At 45.9% G+C, this 25346-nt stretch overlaps 1 protein-coding gene across 2 annotated transcripts in view; it reads right to left on the bottom strand.

Annotated features, from left to right (window-relative positions):
- Nucleotides 1–19780: 19780 nt before the first annotated feature.
- Nucleotides 19781–25346, bottom strand: part of GRK5 (G protein-coupled receptor kinase 5) — a 95670-nt gene continuing 90104 nt past the window's right edge. For both annotated transcript variants that reach the window (XM_030453381.1, XM_030453382.1), the window contains 4 exons: nucleotides 25048–25185; nucleotides 22485–22622; nucleotides 21532–21663; nucleotides 19781–20673 (listed from right to left, as the gene is read on the bottom strand). In XM_030453381.1, coding sequence (XP_030309241.1) covers nucleotides 20575–20673; nucleotides 21532–21663; nucleotides 22485–22622; nucleotides 25048–25185 — 507 coding nt within the window. In that variant the 3' untranslated portion in view covers nucleotides 19781–20574. The remainder of the gene's footprint in view (nucleotides 20674–21531; nucleotides 21664–22484; nucleotides 22623–25047; nucleotides 25186–25346) is intronic.

Genomic DNA, 25346 nt, shown 5'->3' with positions numbered 1-25346 from the left:
GGGTTTGGGGTTGCTGTGTTTTGCCCCCGGCAGTCTGAGGGGGAGGCAGGGGCAGCAAAGGGGGAAATTTTTAACTGCGCTGCCGCAAGTGAGCGCAGAGTGAGGGGGATGAGAGTGTTCGCCTCACGGCTCCCCTGACAGGAGGAGCGGGGCGGGGGTGAGCTGAGGGCTCAGAGACTGTGGGTGTCCCGTGGGTGTCCCGTGGGTGTCCTGTGGGTGTCCTGTGGCACCTCTCGGGTCTGTATCATCATCCAGGGGTGAAATCCGTCGGGATGAGTCAAAGGGTCTGGGGAGTTTTCTTTTTATGGGCTGTCCCAGAGGTGGGGCTGCTGAGGGTGTTGTTTCTCTGGGTGGGACTGTGCCCTCTGCTCGGTTCTGCCTGGAAAGAGGTGAAACAACAAACAGCTGGTTCCAGAAAGAGCAGAGGATCACAGCACCAGACCCTGACTGCGTGGCAGCAAAGGGCATCACTTGCTAGAATATCCACTTGTTATCACCTATGTGACTGATGTGTCAGTACTTGCCTCTCCTTGCTCTTCATATGAGCAATTTCCTCAGACATCTGTGGAGGCAAAGCTGAGCTTATCCACCACCAGCTTCTCTGTTTGCCACCATTTCTACAGGTGTCTTGGCCAGCTGTGGCAAAGATGTTCTAAGCAGACTGTGAGAGCAGCAGAAAGCTAGATGGGGAGGCCAGTTTGCTTGTCTCTGTGTTAGAAGAGAGGAAATGGCACGAAAAGTGGATGGAAGATGGAGAAGTCAATAGGAACAGAGCTGATGGGAGGAAGGAAAGTGATGTGTTTGTATCTAGGCTTGTTACCAGGAGCAGCATGCAAGTGTCATAAAAAAATCAAGTAAACACTACTGAGAGCAAAAGCAGAGAAGGAATAAAACCATTTGTGAGCAGGTGAGACAAGAAATCACCTGTGTTCTGGGGGTTATTATGTACTTCCCAAGAAAAGGAGAAATCACAGCAGCCAAAGATGCAGGGGTCCCAGGAGGTGGGGATGCAGGGAGGACCCTCCCCTCCTTTGGCTCTGTATTGGCTCTGGTATCACTTGGAGCAGCTGATAAACCTGACAGCTCCTGGTGGCTCTCATGCTTTTGCAGCTCAGTTTGCCCTCAAGAGCCCGAGGAGAGCAAAAGGACAGAAGTTCAGTATTCCTGAGCCTGTTGAGGTACCCAGGTGATCGTGGAAAGGTCCCTCATGGACAGTGAGTTTCAGCAGTGTTAATCTGTGTATGGTTTGTAGCTCAGCATGGTTCAGGGAGTGAAGACAGAGAAAATCTGATGGAGCAGATCTGACTAGATTTGTATGTGTGGCAAGCAGTCGCTTTGTTTATAACTTTTAGTGTGAATTTTGCTGTATTTTTCCTCTGCCCTGGGTTTTACTCAGCTGTAGGTTTGCTAATGCCTGGGTGCTGTGGGGTGAAGGTGGGTAGATGAGGCACTTTGGGCTTTTGGAATAACCCCATTAGCTTAATGCATCTGAAACTCCAGGCAGTGACAGTGTTGTCATCAAGTGTCCACCTTTAATTTCCAGAATCAATCTCCTACAGAAGGAGGAGGCTGCTTTCATAGCCCTCAGAGTGCTTTCCTTGAAGGTGTGCAGTGCTGTAAATGTGCTACAAAACTGCCAGCAGGGTCACCAGGTCCAGGTGAATTAATTCTTAATGCAGAGCAGCTGCAAGCAGAGCCAAGGACAGCCCATGCCAAACCCTGCTGGCCTTGAGGGATCAGAGATTTCCCTGTGCTTTCAGTCACCCAGCCAGGAAGCTGAGAAACCTGTGCTCAAAAACAGGAAAAGAAACAAAGAAAGAAAAGCCCCGAGAGCCTTGTCCTGGGGGAAGACGGTGGCAAAGCTCACAGCTGCTTTATTCCATGGGTCACACCTGTCTGATCCACTTGGGATGTTCACGTGGGGAAGTTTGTGCAGAAGGATGGCAGAGTTAATAAATCAGAGGATTCATCACAAAAAACCCCACAGCGTTGCTCCCAAGTCAACCTCAGGGGTACAGAGAAATGTGGGTCTTGTAGCTCCCCTCTTAGATTGCACTTCCCCTCCTGGAAGAGCAGGAGTTATATATTTTTTTTTTAATTCTTTTTCAATCTCTTATTTAACATCCACTCCTAATACTCTACTTCCTGAACTCTAAGCACCCCTAATCCCTTTCCTGTACTCCAATCCACTATCAATTTAAAAAAGAATCAGAAGCACTGAGAGATACAAATGTAATTGTGGCTCAGCCCAGTCAGTGACTGTTTGCTTCAGGCTTAAAGCCAGTGATTATGACAAAAATCTGGGCCAGGAGCCTCTGGTGAAAATCCAATAGTAAACACACCACGTGAGGCAAGCATCTGACATCTGCAAACGGGTGCCATCTGTTTCTTCTTTAAGAGTATTAGTCAGCTGAGAAAGGAAAGGAGGTGCATGAAACTTGCTCTGAGGTCAGGAGGGTGCACCTGAGATCAAGGGTTTGGTGGCTAAGTGGAAGGGGGTATTAATTCACACCCCACAGTGCTTCTGCAATAATAACAGGGGGAAGTCTGGCTGCAGGGCAGGGACACATCCTATGTCCAGGCCAAAGGAACTGAGCAACCTCAGAAGCCAAAAAAATGTGATTTTTTTTTGCAATTCTGCCCCCACTCCCAGCCACTCATCTCCAGGTGAGGAACAGCTCATAGTGTGTCTTTGGGGTGTACTTCCAAAGCCTGCTTGTCTCCTGGGGCAGTTGGTAGTGGAGCTGCTGGCTGATCTCTCCTTAGAACCTCCCAGCACTGCTGCCTTGCAGCCCCACCTGATTTTACCAAGGATTTGGATTCCCTATGTCTGCTCCAAAGTGTTGCAAACCAGCACCTTCCACAGCCTGATGAGAACTCCTTATAACTGAGAGGCTTTACAGCAGGGTGCACTCCGGGCAGCTGTAGGGAAGCAGCAGCCTGCTCTGTAAGGAGCATCCACCTGGCAGCTCAGGGAGGTTTTGCTGAGCAGCAGGATGGTTGCTGGTGCTCAGGCAGAGTCTGGCATGTTTATGGTGCATGTAACAGCAAGGAAAAGAAGGGGTTCTGCTGTGAAATTCACTTTCCTCATGCTCACAGCCCCACAGGAGAGCATCTTGGTGGGTTTTGGTGCAGGCTTTAGCAGCTGCAGCTGCTGGGGTGGAGGAATTAGATGGGAAGGTCAGTTTTCCTTCAAAAATAAACAACAGCAAACACTCCTGGGTTGTGGTGAGATCTAAACTGGTTTCACTGGTGCTGTGCTTTTCTCTTTGCAGGGTAAGGCACATTCTGCCACCAGTCACACTGCACCCTGCTTGTCTCTGCATGGCTGAAGCAATTTAGACCTGGATGGAGTGACTTGGCCTACAGATGTCCGGACCAGACCCAACTCCTGCCTGTTCACAGCAGCTTCTTGGTTCTGGTTTGCCTGGAACATACCCCAGAGACAACTTTGGCTCAGAGGATATCTGAAAAATCTGGAAAGGAAAAGTAAATATCAATATCTATACCTATCTATCTACATAATATTTTTACCTCCTAAATTGGGCCAAGTAAGGCTTTTAAGGGGAATTTTGGTGCCAAGAAGCCTTGTTAATGCTTTGCTATTTTTTCTCAGGTAGTACAAGCAAGGCCACATTGTGCTTATGTATGAAGGCACCACTGTGTGTAGGACAGCAATGCAAATAACCAAGGCTGCATCAGGGGTGACTCACAGCTCTGTTACTTTGTGAGCATGCAAGTTGTTATCATCCCCCTCCTGTTTGAATTCGTGTGGGGCTTACACAGAGCTACAGACACAGACCCTCATCTGGTTCCTGGTGTGTGTTTAGCTAAGAATCAGTTTACCCTCAAAAAAAAGAAAAATCCAACACCAAACAACCAAACCCCTAAATGCTAGAGCCAGAACTGGCAAAACAGTGGTGTTGCATCTTTGCCTTTGGATACTGATCAATGCAACTGTTTACGTGAGCTCCTCCCTCACTCCTGAGCTGCTTTTGGCCAGCAGCCTGGTGGGTGCTGCCACCAACCCTGAGCCTGCCAAGCTGCCATCTGCCAGGGAATCCAGAGCACTAACCCAAATCCAGCTGAGGGGCTCGTGGATAAGATCCAAAGCTCTTTACAGCTCACACTTAGTGCTCTGCATACATGCATGCAAATACTTGTGCATACCCCAGAGGGACAGGGATTTCTGGCTCATCCTGGCCATCCCAAAACATTTACATAGGTGCTTCCAGAGCATGCAGATAGTTATGGATACTTTGGGTAAAGTAGCAGCCCCGGAGGTTGAGGGGTTTGTAAACCCCCTCCATCTGCCTTGCACAAGCACTAGTGAGCACAGTGATTGTGCTGTGGTGGGGAGAAGGGAGTTGCCCAGGTAGCCAAGAATGGCATCCTGGCCTATATAAGGAACAGTGTGGCCAGCAGGTCCAAGGAAGTGATTCTGCCCTCAGCCCTGGTGAGGCCACACCTCAAGACCTGTGTCCAGTTCTGGGCCCCTCAGCTCAGAAAGGAGATTGAAGTGCTGGAGCAGATCCAAAGGAGGCAACTGGGCTGGTGAAGGGACTCGAGCACAGATCCTATGAGGAAAGGCTGAGGGAGCTGGGGGGTGTTCAGCCTGGAGAAGAGGAGGCTCAGGGGAGACCTCATCACTCTCTACAACTCCCTGAAAGGAGGTTGGAGCCAGGGGGGGGTTGGTCTCTTTTCCCAGGCAACTCTCAGCAAGACAAGAGGGCAGGGTCTCAAGTTGTGCCAGGGGAGGTTTAGGTTGGAGATTAGAAAGAATTTCTTTCTGGAGAGGGTGATCAGGCATTGGAATGGGCTGCCCAGGGAAGTAGTGGATTCTCCGTGTCTGGAGCTATTTCAAAAGAGACTGGATGTGGCACTCAGTGCCATGGGCTGGGAACTGCAGCGGGAGTGGATCAAGGGTTGGACTTGATGATCTCTGAGGTCCCTTCCAACCCAGCCAATTCTATGATGCTATGATTCTATCCCTCAGCCCCAGTTCCCTGCATGCAAAGTGGCTGCAGTGGGGCAGAGAATGGAGGTGCAGGAGATGCTGCCCACTGCTGCAGTGGGCAGTAAGGAGCTCCATGCTGGCAAAGCCCCTGACATTACCAAGAGTCACAACTACATTTATTTATCTGCTTTTAGCAGGTCATACCCAGAACAGATCTTTCAGTCAAACTTTTGGAGCTGTTTCCCTGACTGCCCTTCACCTGCGCTATGTCTGTTGTTTCCCACTGTGAACATTTTCACAGCTTTGGCTGAAAGGAGTCTGCCTTTTGCCAAATCTGTGTTGCTGCCAGGCAGTTTGAAGGCACAGCTACTCAAACAGGGGAGGCAGTTTGGGTCTCCTCAGATCTCCAGGGCTGGAGCCCATCTCTAAGCACACTGAGGGAGCCTGGTGGTGAGGGAATTTTTTAATTACAGCTGCCTACACTGACTTGCTTGGCCTGCTGCTTAATTGTGTTGACTTGCTCACCTTTTGCCTCGCTGAGCAAAAGCCCTTTGTGTTGTGCTGTCAGGGATCCCTCATCAGAAGGACAGTGATCTCCTGCTCCCAGGTAAGCTGGGGATCAACTCCTCTGTGTGTGGGCTGCTGAGCTTCTCTAATTGCTGCCACGTCAGCTGGCTGGCTGAGCTGATGGTGTAAAACCTTCTAATCCCTGAGGATTCCCTTCCTCACCTCAACCTTTTGCGTTCATGGTTTGGATTTGCTGATCTCCTGTGAGGAGCTTTCAGAGGATAAAAAAGGCATTAATGGGCTGAGGCTTCCAGTCCTCAGTGAAGGCATCACCTGCACGTGAGCTCTCAGAATCCAGCTCAAAGCTGTCAGGCTGTCTGCTGTGTCCTCTGGAGCTCAACAGCACGGACTCTCAAAGGGCTCAAAGAAAAAATCAGAAGAGGGAGTTATTCCAGAACACATCTCTCCCAAACCCTCCTGAATTGTGCAGGAGGGCCCCACCCTAGTGCTGTGCCTGAGGACTTGCTGTAAACCAGGTTGTAAACCAGTCCATTCCCCTGAAAATCCACCTGAGCTGGGACAACCCCACCACCCCAGGAGCTCTCCTAGGACAATGAAGCAAAGGAGGTCAAACAGCACCAGCACCTGCACCTTGCCCACCATCCCCGAGTACCCCGGCTTCCAGGACTTCAAGGTTTGTAAGCAAAACCTCTCTGTGCAATAGATGACACCACCACCTCTGTTAGAGGAATCCCCTGCTTCCTGTGAGTTGGCTTTTTGATCTGATCATAAGTTTTGGGCTGTGTTTTGGTACAGAAAAGCTTAATTTGAAATAGTTGGATTCTGCTATTAAATTTATTCTTAACTTTTAAAATGGATTTTTAATTTTGAAACCATTTCTTAAAGCTACTTTTTAGCCAAGTTCTAGCATTCTTCACTTACCTCATTCCTAGAGTGCCACCACCCTTAGCAGGGTCATTAGATTTGCTGGGTGCCTTCCAGAATGAAGTGTGATGGAACAGGGAGAAATCAAAACCTTGATTACTGCTCAGTTTACATGGCATGTCCAACCCACTATTTCTCTTTTGTACTCTACATTTTTCATTCATTACCAGTAGGCAACGTGCCAGATGCTGATGATGGAATGCCCTGCTGAGACATTGCTGGGTTCTGAAATCAGATTTGGGGCTTGACTCTTAGCAAGTATCTAGACTCAATTAAGAGTTGTCAAAAACTTCATGAGAGATGGCTTTTTTTTTTTTTTTTCCTTTTTTTAATTTTAATACCAAAAGCATCATCAGGCATAATAAATGATTGCAAAAATGTTCCATGATCCTGCTGTGGCTGTCAGCTACATGCAGTGTGGTCTTTTTATTGATATGAACCACTAATAGAATATAAAACTGTTCTTTCTTCAAGCTGAACTGCTAAGATATTCCAGAGAAAAAGCCATGGTCCAGTCTAACTTGGTGTACAGACACCAGCTGCCTCTCCTGGTAGCTTGAGGGTGTCTCAAAAAAATCTGTGAGAAAGGTGGAAATGGCAGAGCTGTAACTTCCAAAACCCAGGGGACATTTAACTGTGGACATGGAAAGGCAGCTCTTGGCACAGTGAATTTCCAGCAAAATTTCACAGTGAATTTCCAGCAAGATTTTCTCTGACATGCAATAAAAGGACTTGCAGTGTGGGTCGTGCTCCCCTTATGTCAACTTAAGGATCCCCAGTGGTGTCCCTGGGGGCAGGATCAGGCCTTTCTCTGCCTGGTTGGAGAGGCACCCTGAGAGGGGAAAGGAGGAGAAAAGTCTGTGTGCACCTGTGATCTGCTACAGGGTAATAACAGTAAACTTTATAGGTTTAAGATGCAGAAGGGGGAAAAAGAGAAGGGAAAAAAAGAAGGGAAAATGAGTATGGAAACTGAAAAAAATCCCTGACAAATGGGATCTGTTTTTACCATGGGAAACAGCAGCTACAGGATAATGAGATCTGAAAAGGATAAACCTGAAGTTCTGTTAATAGAGACAGGTGAGAGGTTCTTTCAGAAAATCAGCTTTTCAGAGAGGTTGTAGGGAATTGTGGCAGTCCCTCAGGGCCAGGGGGAGGTACAAATGCTCAGCACTGTTTGACCTCAGCCCAATGGACTTTTTCAGAGAGGGTTTGGCACAGAACTGCTCAGACTTCACAGAGTTTGGGTCAAGAACCTAAAACCTTCCCTAACAGCTGTTTACTCCGTGGATCCATACACTTAAGTTTTTTTTTCTACTGAAGCCAGCATCTTTTAGTTTCTTTCTTTCTTCTCCCACCCAATCCTGCCTCTCCTTTCCTTCCCCTATTTTAAGTTATCAAGAAATTATTTGGTAACTTCAGCCTTTAACCAACGTTTCCAGGATTTGGGAAGAAAAAAGAGATCATCATCATCATCATCATCATCATCACAGCTGAACAGTTTTCCAAACAGACCTTCATTAATCCATTGCTTGGGGACCTCCTCAAGAAGCCCTGGGAAAGGCCACCCAGTAACCAGCAGTGGCTTCCAGGACAAACCCCTGCAGGAATATTTCAACGAGAGGCTAATGGAGCTCAGGAACTATGATAGTAAGAGGTCCAACAAGCAGACAAAAATATTTGCTGATAAGAACCCAAACCCCTTCCTCACCCCCAGAGGATCTTGGTGCAGGAGCAGCTGTGGTGCTGTTTCTGGGCATGGCAAGGGGAGAGCAGAGTCCTGTGGCTCAGCACACCCAGAGAGCACAAAGGTGATGGGATGTAACCACCAAGAGGAAACCCAGAATGTCCTGGACCTCTACAAGGGTGATTTCTTGGACTTCTTGACACTGCACATCACTGCCCCCCTAGAAGCTTTTGTGCAAAAGAAATGATACTGGAGCTGGCTGCAGCTTTTCACCCAGTCCTGAAAATGAGGAAGAATTGCTCCTGTGCAGCACCAGCCTGACTCAAGGAGTTCATTTTTGTCACTCTGATGCAGAAACTTTCTTGTTTCTGGGAGGAAATATTCTCACATTTTGCGTTCTGGATTAATGTGTCTATTTTTTTCAGTTATTTTCCCCAGAGTGTCTGTAGAATTGAGACATAGTTGTGACATTATATATGGAGAGCAGTGTTCTAAAATACATGCACATGTCTTGAGTTCTTAAGCTGCCTTTAAAAAAAGGTGATTAGTGTTAGAGGAGCAGTGTGTTTAGAGGAGCAGTTTAGATCAGAAAGACTGCTGGTTTTTTTATATTATGTTATTATTGTGTTTATTTGCTTGTTTTAAACCTCTTGTTTTTTATCACATCACTTTGGCCTGACTCATTTCTGGTGATGTTTTGCACAGATGCAAATGGTTGATGAAGAAGGGTTGATTTTCACTTTTTTGCCACATGTATGCACCAGGTTTATGTGTCTGAGGCCTGAAGAAATAAACACAGACATTAAGTTTTACTTTAAAGTGTGATCAGCCATCATGGGTTCATTTGCAGCCTCACAAACCTTTGGCTCAAAAAGCTTCACAAGGGCCAGGAGGAAAAAACATGCTAGATTTAAATGAGAATTTTGGAATTAAGTCTGAAGGAAAGCTCCTGCCCTCTTTCCTACTGTAAATATGAGACCAATGTAGTGAATTCCTAACAGAATATGAGCTTCAAATTGTTTGTTGTGTTTTAGTGTTTGATGTGGTTAAGCACACACTGTCAGCTGCAGCTGAACCCTTGTGCTATGTGAAACAACAACCTTTAATTCCACAGCTCACTGCTGGAGTTTCAGACCCAGAGCAGGGCAATTCTTTTAAGCTTCCAGAAAGGACCAACAGCTGCCTGTGGTACCACCAGCAATAAATCCCTCATTCCAGTGCTGGTTTGAGCTGCTGTTTCTCTCTCTGTTTGCAGACTCCTTTCCATGTGAGCTCACAACTCAGCCATGCCCCTGGCTGGAGCTCTTCCTGTGCTCCCTTCTCTCCATCAGTTTTACCTCTCCAATCCTCCCATTTCTTCAGCCCTGGTGAAACTTGCTCCAGGGTGTGTCTTCTCTCTTCATAGAACCATAGAATCATAGAATTGGCTGGTTTGGAAGGGACCTCAGGGATCATCGAGTCCAACCCTTGATCCACTGTTGCGGTTCCCAGCCCATGGCACTGAGTGCCACATCCAGTCTCTTTTGAAATAGCTCCAGACACGGAGAATCCACTACTTCCCTGGGCAGCCCATTCCAATGCCTGATCACCCTCTCCAGAAAGAAATTCTTTCTAATATCCAACCTAAACCTCCCCTGGCACAACTTGAGACTCTGCCCTCTTGTCTTGCTGAGAGTTGCCTGGGAAAAGAGCCCAACTCCCCCCCTGGCTCCAACCTCCTTTCAGGGAGTTTTAGAGAGTGATGAGGTCTCCCCTGAGCCTCCTCTTCTCCAGCCTCAACACCCCCAGCTCCCTCAGCCTCTCCTCATAGGATCTGTGCTCGAGTCCCTTCACCAGCCCAGTTGCCTCCTTTGGACCTGCTTCAGCACCTCAATCTCCTTTCTGAGCTGAGGGGCCCAGAACTGGACACAGGACTCAAGCTGTGGCCTCCCCAAGGCTGAGTACAGGGGCAGAATCACTTCCCTGGACCTGCTGGCCACGCTGTTCCTGATCCAGGCCAGGATGCCATTGGCCTTCTTGGCCACCTGGGCACACTGCTGGCTCATGTTCAGCTTCCTGTCATACTTTCCCTCTTCCCAGTACTCACCTGTCTGCAGAGATATTTTTTTTCTACTGCCCTTCCCTCTTATTTCTTATTTCTCTGATTTCTGGCTTGGCCTCCCTCTTCTCTCACTTTTTTTGAGGCAGCTGAAGTCAGAGAGTTGGTGAGTGAAGACACACAGAGAGCAAAGGGATCTCTCAGGAAACAACCAAGAGCTTCTTTCTCCCCCAGAAAAGGATGGGAAGCAAATCAGATTCACTGCGCATCCCTTCCTCAGCCCTGGGATACTGGGAGCACTCAGCCTGTGTGTGCTGGGGAGAGCATTATGGGCTGCAGCTGCAGGAAGGACTCAGCATTCCCAATCACCATCCGGCTGCAAGGGAGGGGAGCAGCCAATTAGGTGAGATTTTCCCTGCAGGAAAAGATTTTTTTTTTCTTTTCTGGATTTATATGGAAGTCTGAAACACATAATGCATGAGCAGATGCTGCAGAGGGGATGCAGCTGGTTTTCATTGCAAATCTGCCCGAGGTTGGTGAATGCATAGTAAAAACATAATATTATGTGAGGACATAGAGCAGTGCAAAAGGCCAAGGGACCAACATTAATGGGACACAGGCAACCTTAGTTCTTTCTTTCCCTAAGCATGTGGCTTTGCACCCCTGGAAGCTGCTTTTGAAGTTTAGTTTTGCAACTCAGTTCTACCCACAAGCTTTTTAAAAAAGGCAAAGTGCCTGCCTGTGCCTGGCATGGCAGTGATCCCAGGTAGCAGGACTGGAGCATCCCGAGCCTCCCTGCAAACCTCTGCCCTATGAGCTAGCAGAGGGACATGTTTGCTGGCACCAGAGGAACAAACTTGCCTTGAGCTGAGAAAAAATGTAGTGATAATAAATTGTAATTAAAAGAAACAATTTAAAATCGAGTAAGATTTATTTAAATGGGCTACTCGAGCTGGAAGAGCAATGCAGCTTTTGTGCCAGAGCTCCTCTTCACTCAGAACAAGTCAGAGCACCAGTTTTTAATAGACCCTATTTTAAATTTTTTTTTCTTTTTTTTTTCTCTTTCCTCTTTTCTTTTCCTTCTCTTCTCTCTCTTCTCTTCTCTTCTCTTGCTCTTCTCTCTCTTCTCTTCTCTTCTCTTCTCTTCTCTTCTCTCTCTCTTTTCTCTTCTCTTCTCTTCTCTTCTCTCTCTTTTCTCTTCTCTCCTCTCCTCTCCTCTCCTCTCCTCTCCTCTCCTCTCCCTCCTCTCCTCTCCTCTCCTCTCCTCCCTCCTCCCCTCCCCTCCTCCCCTCCCCCCCTCCCTCCCCTCCCCTCCCCTCCCCTCCCCTCCCCTCCCCTCCCTCCCCTCCCCCCCCTCCCTCCTCCCCTCCCTCCCCTCCTCCCTCCTCCCCTCCCCTCCCTCCCCCCCCTCCCCTCCCTCCCTCCCCTCCCTCCCCTCCCTCTCCTCTCCTCTCCCCTCCTCTCCCCTCCCTCTCCTCTCCTCTCCTCTCCTCTCCTCTCCTCTCCTCTCCTCTCCTCTCCTCTCCTCTCCTCTCCTCTCCTCTCCTCTCCTCTCCTCTCCTCCTCCTCTCCTCTCCTCTCCTCTCCTCTCCTCTCCTCTCCTCTCCTCTCCTCTCCTCTCCTCTCCTCTCCTCTCCTCTCCTCTCCTCTCCTCTCCCTCTCCTCCTCTCTCTCCTCTCCTCTCTCCTCTCCTCTCCTCTCCTCTCCTTCTTCTCTTTTCTTTTTTTTGTTTTCTTTTCCTCTTTTCTCTTCTTTTCGAATGAAAAAGCCCAATAAATTAGACACTGACTGACTTGGAAGGAATTTCTATTGACTCCTCCCCTGGAAGCACCCCATAGACCTGAAATTGTAGAGTCAGGCCCATTTATGGTATTTTTCATCTGTAAAGCACCCTAAGGGACTGAAAAAGTTGACTTTTTTTTTTTTTTAATTGGATTTCCTTCAAAACAGTGCAATGACTTTCCTCTGAGAAGCTGCACATCTCATGCCAGGGACTGTGTCAGTCTAGGGACAATTAAACCTCCCGGGAAGGAACAGATCTAGATGTTGCTGTACAGAAAGGACATCACGTTATGGGGAGAACAAAACCATCACAAACTGTTAGAGAAGGAGTAAAATTTCATCTCAAATCTTCTCAGATTGTTAAAATCTTGTGAAAAATGCCTTGGTTTTGTCTGGACTGTGCTAAGATGTATGACCTGAATGGATGTAGTCCATTCCCTTAGGTTTCTGAGCTGAGCTCTTGGCCATTGCTGCTGCTCTCATGCAGATCATCTGTTTTCACAACGCTCTTTTCATGAAACCTGATGCACTGTTTGCCATTAGCAGGCCCATAAAAATCTTCTTTCTGCCTCTTTCAGAAACTCTTCCTTCTCCTTGTAAAGAAAAAGCAGAGCACCACTTTCCCCCCCCTGAGGTTTTGCAGCTCCACTTTATCTTTGTTATGGATCTTTCTGTACGGAACACTGAAGAGGACCCTTGGTTGCTGTTGTTGTTTTCCTTCCCTCAGGGGGAGTCCTCTGCAGGGCCTCATAAGTCAGAGAGTGCTCAGCTTAAAAAAAGAAAAAAAAAAAAAAGCCTTCTGAATCCTGTGTCCCTAATTATGATTTTTGTCATCTTTCCCTTGAACTTCTTTTTAGGGTCATGAAGAGCTGTGCAGAGCGAGGAGAGGGACATCTCAGGGGAAACACCAGCAGTGAGAACCCGAACCTCCACACAGTGAGCCAGAACCTCAGTTTGGGTTTCAGTTCCCTCGAGCTCTGTTGAGATGTGATGGGCCAGAAAGGACCAAAGAGTAATATTAAAATGTGTGATAAGGGCTGCATCCCACCCTCACTGTAACCACCTGCACCATCCCAAGCACTTGAGAAAGCTCTGTGTGATTATGTGCCTCATTAAAGCAAAAACATAGGGCTTTCATGTAGTTAAATTAAGGAATTTATTAAAAAAACAAAACAAAACAAACAAGAAAACAAAAACAAACAAACAAAAAAGCCCAAAACCCAATCAAAACAGTGGTTTGATCTAGATACAGCAGCACTGTGACATTACTAAGACATTATGTACGAAGAATCCAAGCAGCCATAGAACACAGAAGCCTTTATCTCCAGTAACAATCTCAAAATGAAACTCTCTTCATCAAACAATGTTAAAGATCTTCCTGGAAAGAGAAATAAAACCAAACAGACCCTCCCAACCCCTCACCCTTTGGATACTAGTAGGATTATTTATTTTATTTTATTAATACCAACAGCCACTAGCTCTTCTAATTGAGAACACTTTAATTTATTACAAAAATGATCTGTTGACTCAGTTATGAAAGACAACTTTAACATTGCTTCAGAAGTGTCTGCTCCTCTTATAGACTACAGTAGTAGAAGTGCTTAAAAACATTTACTCCTGGATATGCTCTTGAAATTCAACCAGAAGGATATTCTGTGTGTCTTTATATACCAAATATGACTTTAGGTTTTTGAAGCAGGTGAAAAGACTAACCCTAATATGAAACTGCAATTTTACAATTTAATAATTAGTCAGATATGGGCAACCACGTGATAGTTCATGGAATCTTTAGGTCTATCTACATTGCTCAGAAACACAAAATAAAGTTTTTACAGCTTTCACCTTCAAAAGGCTAAAAGGTTAAGTCTTTTAGAAGAGTGTCCAGTGTTTTAAAGAAAAGAAATTAAGGGAGGCTGCATTCAGTACACATGAAATAACTCGTTTCAGCTTCCTAATAAACACATTTAACAGCTGCATGTGGGGTGATGAGAAAGGAAAACACAGTTGGCATCCAGCCACTACCTGAAATGTTTTCTTCTCTGAGAATGAATCTTCTCTGGTCTTGCTCTGGCAGGGGTGTTGGACTCGATGGTCTCTTTCAAGGTTCCTTCCACCCCCTCCCATTGCTGTGGGACTCTCTGCAGGACCAATATTTCTCCAGAAAACCTGGAGCTCCCCTTTGGAGCCTTCCCAAGCACACGGTTCCCTCTTTTGGTGCCACAGCTGGGCTGTGTGCTGACTCAGCGTTTCCCACAGGTGCTGCTTTGTGCTTTCACACAGCATCTCACTCAGCTGGTACTTTGGCCAAAAAAAAGTTGAACCAATGAATATTGTTTTGTCCCCTTCCTCAGAACTATTTCTTTGCAATATATATATATATAAAGAGAGGAAATACTGGTGTGAACGCTGCAGTCACTATCTAGCTCTTAAACAAGAAATTAACATTTGCACTGTCACCTTCTGTTGGAGATGTCTTTACAGAAGCACAGTGCACTCTGTTTCAGTATCTCTAAAGAACCAAGACAACCCAATAATAAAAAAAGAGCCCTAATTTACCAGAGTCATCTCCCCAGGCGTGTAAATAGGAGCAGCTCCATGGAGTCTGTTCCACTTAAATAACAACACAAAGAGCTGATATTGATCTGTTTTATGCACAGGCTCCAAAGTGCATTCTATTGACAGGCAGGGAGCATCTCTCATGTTCAAGAACGGGCAAAACAAAACTGCACAGAGGTTTGGGAAGAAAAACAAGGGCAGAAGAGGAACACAAACCACCACTTCTGGCTCCAGGGCATAAACCAAGGAGAACACTTCTGAGCCAGCACGAATACTCAGTCCAGAGAGTCAGCAGCAGTCTGTTCAGAGTTGTTTCTTTCATCAAGAAGATACTCACTGCAGCTGAGCTGCTCCAGCCACAGCAGCTTCTATTTGTGTTATCACAGAGAAAGTGGGGGAGGTGAGCACATAACACTGCAGCACACTCTTGGCTTTCACCTCCTCTGGTGGCTTCTCAAAAGGAATTAATCTCAGAAATTCTCAGAACCAATTTTTTTCTTTTCTTTTCTTTTGCAGTTAAGGACAGAAGGTTATTACCAACCAGCACTGCATAAACAAAGTCATTTAGTATAAAGAGAGATTGTGTCCTGTCCTGCACACAGAAGTGAAGAATTCTTTTAAACTTATGCACTCTTATCTCTCAGCTTGGGCTGGTGAGTGTTTGTCATTAATATTCTTACTCTGAATAATTAGTAGTGGCCTAAATTGCAGGTGGTATTTGTGGAAGACTTGACACAGACAACTCTGGGACTGTTTTCCATGAAGCAGAGCAAAGAGACCTCCCCACAGCCTGAGGGAGGCTTGGACCATCCTCAGGCAGGAGAGACTTCAAGCCTTCGGCTCCCACCCCACTCATCACTGGACTTTTCTGTTGCCAGGACAGACAAGAAGTGGGGTTGTTACGAAGCTGGGATCTGCTCTCTAAGTGTTCCTAACTTTAGTCTGGAACAGCAGAGGTCCTGCAGGCTGCTTTGTGTTTCATGGTGCACAGATGAAGGGTGATGCTGTACATCCCAAGGTGCAGATGGACCCAATGATGTGCTTTGAAAGTGAAGTCTTTTCATGGATTGTAAGGGAAATGCCTAAAAATGTCTGATTATGGTCTCATCAGCACTGAGAGACTTAACAAGTGAGCATGACAAATAGGAACTGAAAAAAAATAATCACAACTAACTGCAGAGTAGAGGCAAAGCTGTAGTGAAATGAGGCAACCAGGTGCCACTAATTGCCAGGGAGTGAGCATGAGCTTGTGTCAAGCCCACCTGTGCCCAATTAGGGTGGGCCAAAAGGCTCCTTTTAGTGGCCCCCTGATCCTGCTCATGCGCAGTTGGGGCCCACCCTAATCAGGCACAGGTGGACTTAACACAAGCTCATGCTCGCTGCCTGGCAATTAGTGGCACCTGGTTGCCTCATTTCACTACACAAAGCCACCCATTTCTTGTCCACAATGCAGTCAGTGCATCCTGTTCCATGGAGACCCATAAAAAGAAGCAGCTGTGCTCTAAGGGTGGGTACTTATTGCTCTTCTAGAAAATTCTGCAGAGGGAACTCCTGACTGAGGCTCAGGTGATAGGAGCAGAGGCCTGTGTGAGGGCTGTTCCTGCAGGTACCTGGAAATCAAACGTTTCCATCTGACCTGCACACAGACAATGTTGTGTCTGAGCCATGGGCCAGACCCTAACCCTGTGTTGTGCCCTTTCCAGGTCACTCAAAAAATTGTGAGCCACAGATGATGAACCAAGGAAGAACGTGCAGCAGTGTGTGACACCAGCTGCCACTGGACACTTGCTGAAGGTGCACACACTGTGGGACATTTCACACTGACCCAGAGCTCACAGCTTCTCTGCCTTCCTTGCCCTGCCCAGGGGTTTATGAGTATTACAGATTGGGTTCCTGGGTTTCTTTTTAGCTGAGACATCTCTACTGAAAAGGATCAACAGGATTTGAAGCGTGAGGCACTGAGAGATGAAGCAAAGAACTCAACCAGGACATAAAGAATCAGTGTCTGAATCAGATGCCTTACTGTGTCAGCCAAGATTCCTCCTGCTGATGGCACTGCTGCCCACAGTGAGGGGACAACTGCAAATTAAGAGGGTATCAAACTGTCCCTCTGGGAGCTGGTGTTGTCTCTGAACCACCAGTTACCAGGCACCCCTATTCAGCAGGGCCAGGAGAACTGCAGCTCCCAAATGCTCAGTTTGTTCTCTGGTACTTGTTTGGTTTGATAATCTGCACAAGGGGTTTGTGTTCAGGAGCTACAGCTGAGTCATGGCCATTCTTGTAAAAAAATCTCTTTTTGGATAATCCAGGTTAAGAGTGCACATTTTTTTTTCCCCTCCCTTATCCCTTTGCTTAAAAAAGTCTCTCCCCAACCAGAGAGTGGGAAAAAAACTGTTAGAAGACTTAAGTGAACCTTGAGACACTGGAAAATTAATAGCAAACATCTGAGTCATAAAGCCTCTAAATGAATTAGTGCTCATCAGACTACTCAGTGAAAGTTTTAAAATAATAATAAAAAAAAACCCCATTCTTGCACAATTCAGGATGGGATTGCAAAATATTTCTAATTCTTAAAAAGAGATTAAGAGTTGCTTGGGTTTTGCCTTCCCCTTTACTCACTGCTCCCAAGGGGCTGAGATCCAGAGGGGCTTCATCCCTTCCTTGATGCATCCTTCTTCCCTACCATGGTGAGGATTCAGGACATCTAACCCTGCCTCCAAGTATCAGGAACCACTGAATGCACCTCCTGTCCCTGTGTCTCCACTGCTGGAATCCTAGAGGAGCTGGGGAAGGGTCTGTCCCAGCTGAAAGGAGAGCAGGAGAAGGCACCTTTGCTGCCACTCATTGCTGTCACATGAAATTCATCCACCACTACTTAGGGCTGACAGCACCCAAGAAGTGTAAGGCCAGCTGTGATCCACTACCAGCTTGCTCACCAGCTTTCAGTCAGGGGTTTCTTGTAGTGAAATGAGGCAACCAGGTGCCACTAATTGCCAGGGAGTGAGCATGAGCTTGTGTCAAGCCCACCTGCACCCAATTAGGGTGGGCCCCAACTGCTCATGCTCAGGACCAGGGGGCCAATCCTAATTAGGCACAAGTGGGCTTGACACAAGCTCATGCTCACTCCCTGGCAATTAGTGGCACCTGGCTGCCTCATTTCACTACAGTTTGTTGCTGTGAGGGATTTTATTTCAAATGGGAGATGGTAAAGAAAATTTTGTCATTGTGCCCCAAACTGGTAACATGTAGGAGATGAAGCCCTTAGGGCAACAGCTGCTATTTTGTCAGATTTATCCAATGCAATGGATAAACCTTCCCCAAACCTTTTTTCCTTCCTCAGGGGGGTGAGTAGATGTGATCACCCACCTCTGTCTGATGGGGCACTATGCCTGGCAAAGTGAGATAACAGCAGTGGAAAAAAAGAGCTCAGACCTTCACTCCAGCACCCAACCAGCAGCTCCTTTCCCAAACACCAGAGCAGAGGAGGAAAAATCAGGGTTGCACAGACACACTGCACACCCCAGTGCTGGAAGGTGATGTCTGAGGAGTGATAAAAACAATTTAGAGTCTGCACAGCATTTGCAGCTCTCCAAGAACAACCGAGATCTGCCTTGTGTTGTCTCAGGTACTACACTGATACACATGTACATCAATTGTCTGACTGACATCTGCTCCTCCACTTCTCACCTACACTTCTTGAAATCAGGTGAAATCTCTTTGAAAAGGCCTCTGAAACCCCCCCAGGGCAGAAGAATTTCTTCATCCAGGGTGTGATCAGGTGACTGATCAGATTCCTGCTGATTCAGGCAGCTTTAGGTCAGGCCATGAGCAGAGGACTGGAAGTAACAGCCCCACCTGTGCAGAGTAGCTTTCACCTCTACAATATTTCATTCCCCTCCTGTCAGGAAGCTGAAACACCTATAGACTTATTTTATAGCTGGTACAGAGGGAGAAAATGACTCAAAATTCCCATCTGTTACTGACTCTCCCACAAGATATTAAATGGGAGAGTGGCTGAAGCTCTTCCTGAGCACCGCCAGTAACAAGGAAAAGGAATTTCTGGGCCACTCTGATCTGAAGGAAAAAAAAGGAACTTCTTGTTGATCCAAGGGCAGAAGCTTACACAGCTTTACTACACGAGCTGGAAAACTGGAGGCTTTTAAACAGTGTGGACTTGCATCCTAACATACATTACTCCTGACAAAGGCCCCATCTCCCTTCCTTGGCTTTTCCCTGCCAGCTGCCTCATGCAGATCCTGACCCTGTTGTCTCTCTCCCTCATGACCTCAGGCTGCCTCAGTCTGTAATTCCTCTGACTTTCTCACTCAGAGCTCTGTCACTGCTAACCTGCATCCTTTTTCTGGTCAGGTAGAACATGACAGTCTAATGGATTTTGGCTAAAAAGACTTAAACTGGAAGAGTTCTTCCTTGTGCCCTGGGATAACTGCACCACCAGCTCACAGAGTTTTACACTCACCAGGCTGACCTTCAGATGTTCCAGGTGACCCAAAGGATTAAACTCATCAGTCCACTGCTCTGACACTGAAAAGAGCAGGGTGATCCAACTTGTTCTACAGAACAGGTTGGGTGTTGGTGATCCTGTCTGCACTTGGAAGGTTTTCCTGTTGAAGAGAAATAACCATATTTTTTAGCTGATGTTTTTAATAACAATAGAGAGTGGCCCCATTGAGAAGAGCAGGATTCTGCTGCCAGAGGTCCTGCTCCTGCTCCTGAACCCATCCTGTCTGGACTAGTGGGGACAAGGATTTCATCAGTGCTTAAAGGATCCTGGTCAGAGAAGGATGGAACCAAAAGGAAAGAACCAAAGATATTACTTCCTAACTGACATTTTATTCAATTAAGTTGAGGACCTCACTGAGGGGATGAGTCCTGGTGTGCTTGGCATGACACAAGGATGGACTTTAAGTGAAGACACAGCCCAGAGGTTCTGCTACTGCTCAGAAGCAGCTCAGATCTCACTTTGAACCTGCACAGCCCAGTCCTGGAAAGCTGACATCAACCTCATGCTCAGCACAAACCAGATGAGTGAATTTCTTCCTTGCTACCTGTGTGGAATGAGCAGCTGTGGAAAGGCCTTGGACTTTGGGCTGCAGCACAGAGTTCTGCTCTCATTTCAGCAGGTGAAAGTTTCGAGTCCTTGAAGAACAAACAAATGCTCACCTGCTGGCCTGGTCACCTCTCACTCAGTTTTGTCCTTGCTGTCATTAAAAACAGCAGAAAGAATTGTGAAGGAGAAAGGCTTAAACCAGGGTTCCCTTTCTAAGCAAAATGTTTTTGATGAGCTAAATCTCAGCTGTGCTGGTCCCAGGACATCCCAAACCTTAGGCAGAGCAAGCAGCATTCTTGATGGCATCCAAGTCTTGTCTTTTAGCATTTAATGTGAGACATTACAAGCTAATGAAGAGGAGAAATGTATGCAGTGTTGCTGTAAAACAAATATACAGATGCAAAATAATTAAGAATAGACTGTTCCATAAAAATGCATGTCAGTAAAACCCAGCCTGATAAAGTGATTTATGAATAATTTTCTAGAATCACTAAAAAGAATGATTTCTCTTTTGAGGCTCTGGAAGTCTTGAGTCACATTTTTTTTTTTTCCTTAAAAAAAATGTCTTAAAACACATGGCTTTACAGCTGCTGCTTGGAAAATATACACCTCCAAAGTCTGACTTTCATTTAAATACAAATGTACAAAATGTAAACTGAGACAATAGAGAAATTTACAAAACTTTTCTTTAAAAATAATAAAGACAAAATTCAGTTCTAGTATGATGCTATTTAAATACGTGCAAGTAGTCATGTTCATTGAATTTCTATTGCAATGTTCTAAATAGACAAATTTGATTCACACAGTCTTGAGTGCCACCTCCAAAAACAGACCTGAGTGGAAAAGTCTTCTTAAAATGTGAGGCTCCACTGGAAGGAATGGATAGAAAAAAAATCTCCAGTTTTGGGAGATCCTTTTTTTGTTTGTTTGGGTTTTTTTTTTTTCTTCACTCAATGGTGGAGGCTCTCTCATCCATAGAAGCTCCATAGATTATAGTGGAAGGATGCAAGATGTTGCTTCATCAAGCTGAGCTGGAACTAGCTGCTTCCAGTGGAGTTGGAACTTACGTGATTGGAATTAATGTGGTGATTTAAACTGGCCTTGGAATTTGGAGAACTCTTTGAATTGTTCTGATGCTGCAGAGAGAGGAAGAGAATGAAAATTAGATTCCTCAAAATGTGCCATGTTTTCTCGTAGTCCAACATTGTTCAGTTTATGGCAAGAACTGGACTGACTGCACTGAAAGATTTTTGCTTGAAGATCTTAGGATATAAAGTACTCTCCACTTGCTTACCTGTATGTATATGTATCTATAAATATATTTTTATATATAAAAATTTATATTAAATATACCTTACCTGTTCTCTTAGGTCAGGAGAACCGTGGCAGTTCTTGAGGAATGCAGCAAGGAAGACTCTCTATACTCCAGGAGTCAGAGCAATTCACTACAAAATGTCAGTGTCTGCTAAACCTGACTAACAGAGGTTTTAACCCTACAGAAACAGATAGGTCTAAGAATGTTTAGATATGAAAATGGTTCCATGATGCCTCATAAAAGGTATAGATCACATATGCCCTGGTCTGCTCTATTCTCCAGTGTCTTGGTTTCCTGCTATTACTACCTCCCTTGATATTTGCATTTTAATTTTATTTTTTTTTTTTAACTCATGAATCAAGGGCTGTCACAACTTATGAAAACCATACAAGCACTTCAAAAGGCATTTCAGCACACCACTGAAAAATAGCTTGAGTAAGAAGTTTCCAACCACTGGAAACAAAGCTGAAAAAATGGCTGGAACTTCTGGCAGTAAAAAAAAAAATCACAAGAAAAAAGGGAGAAACCTGGGATTGGCAACTTTTGTCAGGAGGTTACCAGGTACCTGTGGCAGTAAGGAGTCTCTAAGATATACTGAATTCCTTCTACATGACCAGAACATGGCTGTGACACTGGGTATGTGAGGGAGGCTCCTTGTTTCAGTCACAGGAGATCTCACCTGTCGTTTAAATATTCTCTGCAGCAATCCTTTCTTGGGTGGCTCTGGAGGGTAGCTTTTGTTTAGGTCTGGTGAAATAGTACCATTTGGTCCAAATACATTCAGTTCTTTGAAACACTCTGTTTCTATCATCTGATGGAATGCGACAAGAAAGGGAAAAAAAAAAAAAAGAAATTATACATCTGTATTAAATATATTCCAGTGGTGCTGGGCTGTTTAAAGTCAAGAGCAGGACAAGCAACTGGAGCAATGTGTTAGGGGAGTTAAGAGTTGAATTCCTGCTGGTATAAAGAGAAGGTAAATAGGATGTATGAAAAAGTGGGGATGAGCGTGTTCTGCATCTCTGCACTTCAGTCTTATTAGAAATTGCTCCACAGAGCTTTCTGTTCTGTTCTTTAGCACTGTGAGGAACACTGGGTACAGACAGATGTACTCACAAAGTACCCCTCTGCCCAAGTGAACCTGGTGTTTGATCCAGGCTTGGGTTATGAAACCCACTGCTGCCTGTCTTTTGATACCAAACAGGAACAAAGAGCCAGCACTAGAAACCCTGGGGAAATTCAAGGTCAAGCTGGGACCTGCTGCAGGTTCAAGACAATGGGTGTGATCAGGATTCCTTCCATCCATCCATCCATCCATCCATCCATCCATCCATCCATCCCATGGGAGTTCCTCAGAGCTGCTGTGGAAACACCTCTGTAGAAACCCAGGAGAAGGAACTACAGTAGAATTTTTGCCAATAAACACAAATCTGTGGAGCCAACAGATACAGTCACCTGACCCTGACAGCTGTGGTACATTACAGAGCTTGAAAGAGGCCATTTGTAACTCATGAAAGCATCAGAGTCTGGCAAGTTAACTGGTAGCTATATATTACTGGAAATGCACAGCTCTTCTTAAACCATCTGTGTTAGGGGGTTTATTGGAGTAGTTTTACTCTGATACATCCTTACCTCATTTTGCCATGGAATAGACACTGATCCTGTGGAAAACTTGGAATAGAAATCATCATCTGTTTGGTCCAGGTTAACCCCTTTCACTGTGGAAAACTGCTCAATGTCCAACACATCCTTGCAGTACACTGCTCTGGGCTATTCCAGCAGGAAAAAAAAAGAAAAGAAAATGAAAAAACCAAACCAAACCAAACCAAAAAAGAAAAACAGCAAGAGAAAAAATATTTCTGAGTCTGACCATGTGCTTTCATTCACAGATTCAGTCAAGTGAGAATGCCCAACGAGTGACCAGCTGCAGACTCCTTCTCTAGGCTTGCTCTGCCTGAATATTTATCATCAAAGGCTGACTTTGCTTTAAGCACCTTAAACTTTGAAGTCTTAAAGCATCAGGGGCAGCCAAAGTGGGTTTTAGTCATCCATGCAGCATATGGCTGTGAGGTGAGGGGAAAAGGGCAGAGAGAGCAAGAAAACAAAAATCAAATCCTGCAGTAGCCTTCTCTTTTAGAGAGGGAAGAGCAGAAAACCAGAGTATGAGTAACAGCCCTGAAAAGCAGCCTCAGAGAGAAGTGTCCATCTGCTCAGATGGCTGTGGAGTTTGCAGCTTAAAAGTTTAAAGGAATGTATACTAATTGCTAAAGAAAACAGAAGAAGTTTGGCAATTTTCCATTGTTTATATTAATAGCTCAGCTGCTGGAAGCTGTCCAGAAACACCTCTGTTAACTCTTTTAACTTGGCTGCCTTTCTTCAGGCAGAGTCAAAAGTCTTTGCCTTTGAAAACTGCCTCAATTTCTGGGATGTCAGAGGCAAGGCTCTCCCCAGTGATGCTGCTTGTAGCTTGTCTTCCAGTAGCCAGCCACAGAAAGCAGAAAAAGCCATCCCTGGTGACCTCTCCTAGTTAGTGTGGTCATCTGCATGCCTGGAGAGCTCCCACCAGCAGAGTCACCCTTTGCTGCACAGGAATAATTGAGGGGTGACTTTTGGGACCAGCCTGCCCTGCTGAACTCAAGCATGTGTTGAATCTTTCTGCCTACACGAGGTACCACGACTGCACAGCCCGGGGCTCCAACAGGGCAGCACTTTTTCTAGAGCTGAGCAGTGTGACCAAATTAATGAAGCTGATTTCTGACAGAAGTCCTGCTTGCTGGAGGCTGCGTCCCCCTGCATTCCTGATGGCTGCAATCCACAACATTTTTGTGGAGACAGAGTAGTCTAGAAGAAGATGAAGAGACATGGCTTGGCTATATAGCTTTGGGTGATTCAGCTGACTTCAATAAAAGACTTGGAAATCTACGGATGAAGGGCCAAATAAATTAAATTAGGGGCAGCTCTTGAGTTCCCAATAAAAATTTATGGGCCTGTGCTTCAGCAAATATGTCTGTAAGAGGTGCCTTCTAGGCCTTACATGCCACAGTTAAGCTTTTAATACACTCTGGCGGATCCCAAATTTGAGCCCGGAATTTTCAGATTTTCTACATCAGAAAGAAATAGCAGCTTGTCTCCTGTTTCTTCCCACTAAAGCAGGTCATAACACCATGGGCTAATTGGCAGGAATAACCAGGCCACATAGTAAAATGTAAAGCAAAACCAGAGCAGCTAAAGTAAACTTCTGCAGCGCTCAAACCACTTTGGTTTGGTTGAGTTTGCAGGGCTGTGAGTGAGAGCTGCCAAGATGTTACTTTCCTTAAAACGTTAAAAATGGGAGTGTTTACTCAGAACCATGTGGGACCTTTAAGGATGGAAGGGCTGGCCAGAAAGAGAGCCCTGCAGGAGGAAAAGAATCAGATAACTTTGTGCACTGGGGTTACAGAGTGATACCATAAAAAGGGTGGAAAAAAAGTTTTGGTTTTGCCAATGGAACAAAACCTTTCAGTATGTGCAGGGCTGGTGTGTAAACCCCAGGGCTGCACTCCCTGCCCCATGAGCTCAAAATGCTCTCTCAGGTCCAAGTCCTCTCCTCTGCTGGAGGGGACACTTGTTATTCTGAACCTGGTTCAGACTCTGTACCAAATGCCTGTTTCCATGATGATCCAGTGCATTTCTCTGTTCTGTAGGAACTGTTCTGCATTCCTCAGTCCATTCCCATGTTCTGTAGAGATTTTTTGTAATTCTGCCTTCACCTCAGCATATATATTTAAGTATCTGTGTATATAACCACCTGCACGTGGCTTTCACTGATGCTTGTTCCAAGCACCACCTGGTCCTGAGCCTCCTTATTCTCACAAAGCTCCCATGGAAGCTGTCAAGGAGCACAAAGTTTGTGTTCCCAACGTTTGGGAATTGAGGCATGAAGAGATCAAAAGGATGTCTCCAGTGCCACATAAAAAAATTATGGTAAGGTAAGTGGGAATGAATCAAGCCCCAGCTGGATGCCACCCCAGCTTGCATGCACATTTCTCCCCAGAACCTCTCCTCTTCCTCCCATCCTCCCCACCCCAGCCCTGCTGCTGCTCACACCTGCCTAGGGCAGCTACCCACAGAGGCAGTGAGGACAGCTCTCAGAGAAGTTATTTTAGAAACAGATCTCTTGAAAGAGGCCACTGAGGCTTCTTCCTGCCATACTTACGTCAGGGACAAAAGGAGGATCCAGCATTCCTGCTTCCAACCTCTTGAAATTCATGCTCTTGAAAAAGGGGTGCCTCTTCACTTCTGCTGCACCTTCCCCTTGACATCCCAGCCGCTGCTTCACATCTTTGGTGAGGAGCTGAAAGATGCCAAGAGGAATGGGAAGGATGGCAGAAAAACAAGAGCTCCATAAAGGTAATAATAACTCCAGATGGCTTTGAATGTGCCCAGAGCTAAGTGCAGAGGGAAATTGCCACTGCTGTTAACTAATGGCCAAAGTTAAATGGATTAGGACTGCAC

Source organism: Calypte anna, chromosome 6 (genome assembly GCF_003957555.1).
Source record: "Calypte anna isolate BGI_N300 chromosome 6, bCalAnn1_v1.p, whole genome shotgun sequence".
Lineage (NCBI taxonomy): Eukaryota > Metazoa > Chordata > Aves > Apodiformes > Trochilidae > Calypte > Calypte anna.
The sequence above is the reverse complement of the archived record's forward strand: the minus strand, read 5'-3'. Positions and strand labels throughout refer to the sequence as shown.